The sequence below is a fragment of the Myodes glareolus genome, chromosome 1, assembly GCF_982192425.1.
Source record: "Myodes glareolus chromosome 1, mMyoGla1.1, whole genome shotgun sequence".
Classification (NCBI taxonomy): domain Eukaryota; kingdom Metazoa; phylum Chordata; class Mammalia; order Rodentia; family Cricetidae; genus Myodes; species Myodes glareolus.
In genome coordinates this window covers 69,870,836-69,879,201 of record NC_142026.1, presented here as the reverse complement: position 1 = coordinate 69,879,201, position 8,366 = coordinate 69,870,836, and the positions used below count along the sequence as shown (strand labels likewise).

At 38.1% G+C, this 8,366-nt stretch overlaps 1 protein-coding gene across 1 annotated transcript; it reads right to left on the bottom strand.

Moving 5' to 3' along the window:
• Positions 1-551: 551 nt before the first annotated feature.
• Positions 552-5,707, bottom strand: LOC125395465 (vomeronasal type-1 receptor 4-like). Its single transcript, XM_085692238.2, has one exon. It carries the CDS (start codon positions 4,131-4,133, stop codon positions 3,192-3,194), a length of 942 nt encoding a protein of 313 aa, XP_085548364.1. The 5' UTR covers positions 4,134-5,707; the 3' UTR covers positions 552-3,191.
• Between the last annotated feature and the right edge of the window lie 2,659 nt (positions 5,708-8,366).

Genomic DNA, 8,366 nt, shown 5'->3' with positions numbered 1-8,366 from the left:
TATATGTGGTGCACATACACATACTATGGCACACATACCTACACAAAATAAAAATTTAAGATATGATCAAGACATCTCAGGGCTCTAATCAGTTAACTCTAATCAGTTAAGAGCACTGATTGCTCCTCTAAAGGAGACAGATTTTATTTCCAGTACTCAATGCTGGATCAAAATCATGTGTAGCTCCAAGTCCTAAGGAGCCTTCTTCTAACCTCTTCAGGTACTTTATCACACGATGCATAAAAATACATGTCGGAAAAATACCTATACACATAAAATAAGAATATACCCTTTTACCCCAGCACACATAATCACACACACCCGAGCAGAAGATCCTTCCCTAAGTGCTAAGATAATTTCTGGTCTCACAGATTCATTTCTTCTTTCCCATCTATACTTTGCCTTTTGTCACATAGTAATTTGTAAAATATGATGATTCTACATATTTGGAAAAATTTCACTACTCTATAGTAAATTACATAAGAAAAAGGTTATAATAAAATGTCTAGCTATAATACCACATGACACAGGGTCAGTTTTAGGGTGTTTGATATTTTTTTAAACAATTCTCATTTATTCTTCTCTTATAGAGTACATTCCAGCAACATCAGGCAAACACAGCACAGCAAGATATAGTAAGATGAGAAGATGAGGCACAAACCCTCACATGAAAGTTGGGCAAGGTAACTCAGCAGGTGGAAAATTGATCCAAGAGAAGGCAACAGAGTAAGAGACATCCCCAGGCCTACAGTCAGGGGTCCCTCAAAATTCCCAAGCCAACAACTACAGCATATATACAGAGGACCAAGCCCAGCCCATGCAGGCTCCACAATTGCAGTTTCAGCTGACTCCTGCTTTGTTGATTCTTCGGACCACACTCCCCCAGTTTCTTCAACTCCTCTGACTCCCATTATTCCTTTTGCTGCCCTCCTTAGAACTCTGAGATCTTAGGAGAGGGACATGATGGAGACAACCAACCTGGGTTCTCTCTCTGACGAATGTTTGGCTTTGGGTCTCTGCATCCGTTCCCAGCAGCTGTCAGAGGCAGCCTCTCTGCCGAAGACTGGGCTAGGCACTAATCCTAGACTCCGGGCTATCTAGCCTCCATTCCTTGTCATCCGGGCAGTGTTAAACTTGGACTCCCTCTTTTAGTGCGGGCCTCAAATCAAACCATCGGTTGGCCACTCCCACAAGTTCTGTGCAATCATTGCCCCAGCACACCTTGCAGTCAGGACAGATTGTTGGTTGAAGGTTATATGGCTGGGTTGGTGTCCCAGTCCCATGACTGCAAGCCTTACCTAGTTTCAGAAGATGAACAGTTCAGGCTCTGTATCCTTCATTAGTAGAAGTCCTCGCTAGGGTCAGCCTTGTAGATTCCAGGGAGTTTCCATTGTACTAGATTTGCCTATTCCCTCCCAAATACCATCTAATTTCAGTCATTTCTCCTCCATTCCTCCACCCACACCCAATCCTGCCCATTCCCATCCTTATCCACAGCCAGTCCACCTGCAAAATCTACTCAATTTCCCCTTCCCTAGGAGATCCATGTGCCCCCTCTTGAACTGTCTCTGTTGCTTAGTCTCTCTGGGACTGTGGATTGTAGCATGATTATCTTTATTTCACAGCTAATATCCACTTATAGGTGACTAAATACTATGTTTGTCTTTCTGAAATGGGCTACAGGAGATGGCATTTACTTTGGGCTGAATATTAACCATAAATATTCAACCTTAGGTTTGTCCCACTAACACTTTTAGCTTAATTTAACCTGTATCTATTCTTTTAGCTTTGGAGATTTTTAGCTTTCTTTCATTCTGTATGTCCGACTTTCCTGTTTCCTCTGAGTCTTTCTGACTGGTCCTTGGCATCTCTCTATTGTCTTCTCTTCTTTCTTCTCCTTTTCCTTTCTATCTCAAGCTTAAATTCCTCCTACTTACTCTCCCTTCTTGGAAGTTCCGCCTATATCTCTGCCCTCACTACTGACTGTTCAGCTTGTTTTTAGACCAGTCAGGTCCCATAGGCAGGCAAGGTAAAGCAGCAACACATCTTTACATAATTAAACAAACGCAACCAAGCTTTATGTAGTTAAATAAATAGTCTACAACATAAACAAACAGAACATACTTTTACATCGTTAAACAAATATTTTACAACAGGTTACTCTACACAAGATGGGTTTTTAAGTTCCATTCATTTGCCTGAAAATTTCATGATGCCATTTTATAACCAATGATACTACTCCATTTTGTAAATTTATTATATTTCCTTTAAGTATTCTACACTTTGGGGCCATCTAAGTCATGTATAGTTTCTGGTTATTATGAATAAAGCCACTATAAACACAGTTGATCAAGTGTCTTTGTGGTAGAATGGAACATCCTTTGGATATATGTCCAAGAATGATATAACTGTGTCTTGAGGTCCATTACCAGGTTTTTCAGGAATTGCAACACTGATTTCCACAGTGGCTATACCAGTTTGCATTCCCAGCAGCAATAGAGGAGTGTTTCTTTTGCTACACATCCTTACCATCATGAGTTGTCACTTGTGTTATTGTCCTTAGCCGTTGTAAGAATAAGATGGAATCCCAAAGTGGTTTTGATTAATATTTCAAAGAAGGCTAAGGAAGTTGAACATTTTAAAAGTGTTCTTTAGCTGTTTGAATCTCCTCTACTGAGAATTCTCTGTTTAGATTGGTTCCTCATTTTTAAATTAGAGTATTTGGTTTATCATGTCTAGTTTCTTGAGATATTTATTTATTTTGTATATTGGCACTCTATCGGATGTAGAGTTGGTGAAAATCATTTCCCATTCTGTAGGCTGCCATATTCTCCTATTGCCAGTGTCCTTTACCTTACAGAAGCTTTTCAGATTTATGAGGTCACATTTATTAATTGTTGATCTAAGTACTTGCACTATCCATGTTCTATTCAGGAAGTTGTCCCTGTATCAATGAGTTTAATGCTATTCTCCATTTTCTATTATATAATATTCATTGTACCTGATTTATGCTGAAGTCTTTGATCCATATGGACTTGAGTTTTATTGCCAGTTGTTATGGAATATGAAAACAGGATTTGTTGAAGGAGGTAGAGGCAGGAGGATATCTGACATGTTCAAACTGGAGTCTTAGCATTCTACAATAAATAAAAGAATATGGAAATAATTCAGCAAAGGCATATAAGCAGGGTTCATGTCAAATTTGGAAGAAGTTTTCTCTTACCACAGCATGGTAAAAACAGACTGGAACTAGACTTGATATTGCTGAGGAGAACAAATGGGCAAACTATGGGAAAGCACATTTCTAGAAATAGAAATACACTTACTTTCCATAGCACTGTCCCTTTGGAGTAGGTCGTAAAGATGACAACAATGGAGGAGAATGCATAAGAGGTGACAAATATGCACACCAGGGTAAGGATAGTTTGGGCAGCTCTGTCCTCAGGCGAGACTTTCAGACGGAGTTGAGCACTGTGGATGTGCTGGACTTGTCTCTTATGTCTGTAGAGGACATTCACCATGAAGACACTTGAGCAGGCCATGAGACACAGACATAGGCCATCAGTGAAGCACAGAAAGAACATATACAGGGCCGTTGCCACATTGCCGGAGGCAAACCAGGAGCAGTACCCGTAACTCAGTCTGCTAGTCACATTTTTGTTGGAAATGGGGCCTGATACTCTTGCTGGAGTCAAGATGTTTAGAACCAGGTGCACAGGCCAACTGAGTGAGCAGGAGGGACCGATGTACTTGGTGGCTCTGTGTTTCAGCTTCATCCACCTGGAGTTCCTGGGGCTGATTGTGATTGCTTGGAAACAGCTCAGTAGGCACATGACATACAGGGACACCCCTCTCACTATTCGGTAAATGTACACGATCAATTTACATCCAACATCATCTAGGAAATTCTTAAATCCGAAATCTGACATTGCCCTTGGAATGCCTCTTGAGATGATAGACAAACAATTGGCTAAAGTCAAGTGCTCTATAATCAGGTCTTTGGGCATTAAATGCTTTCCATTGAATATAAAAATCAGATAATAAAATAGTATTGAAGAATTTCCAAGCACTCCCACTGTGATCTGGGAAAAGAGGAAAATTCCCATTGCGAAGTTGTCAGATGCCATTTTCATTCCTATTTAAAATGTAAATAAATTTATTATGGTCAGTAGACCCTGGAAATACATTATGGGTGTGCATTATTTCAAGTTGTTTGCTAAAATATTTATCACTTTACTCTATTTACACAGTTCTCTCATTGAAGAACTATGTCTAAAGCTTTATTTTTTATTGAATAGTCTGCATTATTTAAATTGAAAGTTTTTGGTATGTTTACTGAAGATTAATATTTTCTCTGGATGAGGAATTATATGACCTTCAAAACAGAAATCAAGACATAGGCAGAAATACCTATGATTTTGAACATCACCTGATCTTTGGAGCCGGTTCCAGGAAAGCTATGCTACACAAAGTGAAACCTTGTCTCAAAAAAAAAAAAAAAACTGCCCCCCAAAGATTAATATTTTCATTGCTTTTGACTAAGCACTGATTTTGAGTCAATTTTCAAAGAAAAAAATTTTAAGCATGCCATTATTTCTGAAAAATCACTTGACCAAAATTCAAAATCAAGAAAAGCAATCAAAAATATGTGAAAATCATATTTAGAATAAGTGGTTAAATATTCAGAACACAAAGAATATTTTATTTGAAGATATGTTTTAGTCTTAATTGTGTGTTGCTGGGGGTGGTTACATGTGAGTGTGAGGGCCAGCAGGGGCCAGAGGCATGGGTCTCCTAGAGCTGCATTTGTAGATGGTTGTGAGTCACCTGTGGGAAGTTAGTAACTGCACTCAAAGAGCAGTATGTACTCCGAAACAATCACTTATCTCTCTATCCTAAAAATAGGAGTTAGAACTTAAAAAAAAACTCTAAAATATAAAATAAATGAGAGATGGGTTCCAGACCTGAATGAATTTCTTGTAAACAATTCAGAAATGTCCAAAATAAGATCAAAATGAGGCCCAGCACCACCACTCATTACAGGAATGCAATGAGGTGATGCAAATCAAAGTTGCAATGAATTCTCATCACGGACAGTATAAGTGGGTATTAACCAAAACAAGGTAAAACAAATAAAAGCAGGAGTTAAAGTTGCTGAGCATGTGATCCAATAAGAGCCAAGGGTCTACTCTATAGGAAAGTAGAATGTTGTAGAAACTCTACAAATTACTATTGTTTTTCTTCAACAAAATTTCTCAATCATTATCAAGTTCCAATTGCAGTGTTACTGCATCTTCCATGTGTTGGATCAACAACTCTTGTTATTAATAAAGACCAATGTTGTAGAAGGATCAGGGAACCTGAGAGGATACAAAACAACACAGGGAAGGGCCAGTGGTGAGTAAGAAGAATAAATGAGGGATCTGACATTCCCTGTCACTGCCTTGCAGAGTCTCAGCAGCTCTCATGAAGAATCTCAGGAAGACACAGTCACTTTTTTCTTGAATGCTTGGTGTGAGTCTGTGTTCAGACAGTATGATTCCGAATGACTTTGTGTAAGATGGACATCCACCTGCATAAGGATGGCAATATCTCTATAGCACCTTGCAGTGCACAAAAATTAATGTTAAATTATTCAAAACCTGGACTGTTAAAATTCTCAGAGGAAAATGCTAGTAATACAACTCAGAGAGGCAACAAGGCTCAATAACACAGGGAATGCACCAAAAATTAATGAGTGGATCGGCATCAAATTAAAAACTTCCTGCACATTAAAGGAAAGCACCAGCTTTTTAGATTTTCCACCTGCCTTTTTTCTGCCCTGCCATTGGCCAAAGCAGATTCTCTATTAACAAATGATAATAAAACATATTCACAGCATACAGAGGGGAATCCCACATCAGTACAGAGCTATAGAGATGACAGTCAATTAAAATGACACTTTCTTGGACTCATAGGTTAGTGATATAAAGTTTAGGTTTCCATTCATAAATTTGCATTTTTGTATATAAGGAAGGGTTAGCAGTATATTAGGTAAGTGTATAATATGATAGACTTTTGCTGCCATTATTTTGCTTGGAATTCACTTATTCACAGAATTCCCTGACATCGGGCAGATATATGACAGCTTCTGAAACTCTAGACAGTGACAAGACAACAGGAATAGAGAAAGTCAAACATACTTGTGCGTATTTTCTAGATGGGAACAGGCCTAACTCTTCACAGGACAAGAGCACTGTATCTGTATATTCTTGTAGGTAACACATGAGCTGGAACCATAAAGCAACAGCTTGAAGGTATATTTAGTGAAATATAAAAGTAGAATATGGAAAAAACTGTCATGTTTAAGAATTGCTGAAGTACCAAGAGATAAATCATACTTCTATTTATTTATTTCTTACCTGTAATTCATTAAATTTTTAACTCTTAATCTTCAAGCTTCCATAAAATTCATCTTTCCTAGAAGAATAATCACCCTATAATTTATAATTTATAATTGATAAAAATTTTAATTAATACTATAAATATTTTCTTTTACCCATTCCTATAATCTATCTATCAGACACAAAAATAGAATACATTTCCCAGAAGTGTATAAATTGGTGAATAGGAAGAATGAAAAGAATATAAGCAATTCAAGCCATTAGGATGAGATGGGAATGTAGCTCATGGCTTGTCCAGTTGGTGAAAGGTCCTGGGAATGATTTCCAATATCATCAGTAAAGAAAAAGATAAATCCAAATAGATCCTCCTTTTAAAAACTAACAATTAGGAAGAGATGTGCAGAAAGAGATAGAGAGAGGGTGAGGAAGATGAGATGGAGACAGAGACAGAGGCTGACCAAGTGAAGCTAGAAAAATCAAAAGGAGATGATATCACTAAGAGATATCTTACTAAGATATGTCTACTGATATAGATTTAGTAGCAGCTAATGGGAGGAGCAGGGTTCACACAGCTTAGGGAGGACTGGAGACAGCTGACTCTGCCCTGAGTTGAAAAATAACCCCAATTTCATCCACAAACCCATTAAAATTCCCTGTCCCTAAACCAATATCAGAGTTTTCCCTACCCTAACTATTCCTTGAATTTTCTGTCCTTCCTTCCTTCCTTCCTTCCTTCCTTCCTTCCTTCCTTCCTTCCTTCCTTCTTTCCTTCCTTCCTTCCTTCCTTCCTCCCTCCTTCTCTCCCTCCCTCCCCCTCTCTTTCTTTCTTTCCTCCTCTCCTTCCTTCCTTCCTTCCTTTTCCCCTCCTTCCCTCCTTCCTTTCAGCAGAGCTGTTGAAAAAAATTATTAATACAGATTTTTAAAGTACAACTACACTTAAGAGAGGCACTTAGGAAGAAAATAAGATGTATCCAATAGCACAACCATGACTTCTCCAAGGAGTGTTTTCTAAAGTCTTTAGTTATTCCTACTCTTATTCTCTGACCACTCACCTTAGTGCTCGGAGACACCATGATGCTGTTCACATGAAAACTGAGACTCTGCTATAACTGTGGTGGGACACTTTCCCTGATTTAAAGGCTTGGAATCTCTTAGTATTATATCCCAGCAGGCTGGTTATTTTTAACTCAGTTCTAGACCCATGATGACAGCATCTCCACAAGCATCTGAAGTAACTTTTAAAAACCTTGGTCCTGAGTCCTGTCACAAAACAAAAGAAAATAAGCAACTCCAAGATAGCAATTAAGAATTAGAATGGGAGAATCCTGCAAAAAAATAAAATAAAATAAAATAAATTTATGTAAAGAATTAGAATGAGAACTTTTCTGTCAGTCCTTTGGGCACAAAGCAGAGAGGCATACAGAAGGAACAGCGTTCCAGTGCTATTAAAGTAGAGGCAAGTTGCACACATACAAAATAAAAAGAAATAAAATTAACAAAATAAAATAATTTGAAAGGTAGATACAGTAGCAGAGAAATCTGTCCTATCAGCTCCTAAAAGGTATGGAAAGGGCAGACAAAAGGACCTCTATGAACTTTAAAACCACCTGCCAACTGTTCAAATCGTATACCAAGAGAGTGTGTCTCAAATAAGGTACAAGGTAAGGTCCAATAGCCCTACAAAGAGGCACCCACTAACACATAAGATACAAACACTCACACACACACACACACACACACACACACACACACACAAATATAACACATAGGAGAAACACAGAAGCATCAACATTTATTTACTGATGAGAATTAAGATAACAGCCAATATTTAGGCATTTGGTAAACTTTAGTGAATGAACTGTCAAATTTTTCATTGTCTTTACACACACATGCTAGTGGGATGGGACAACAGATGGAAGGAACAATCCAGAAGTTAAATGACAAATCTTCCCTGGCTAAGTGCTAGTTAGAAGTTACATATTT

What these genes read in the sequence shown, in the direction of transcription:
- LOC125395465 (XM_085692238.2), bottom strand. Translation starts at nt 4,133, where the DNA reads ATGAAAATGGCATCTGACAACTTCGCAATGGGAATTTTCCTCTTTTCC.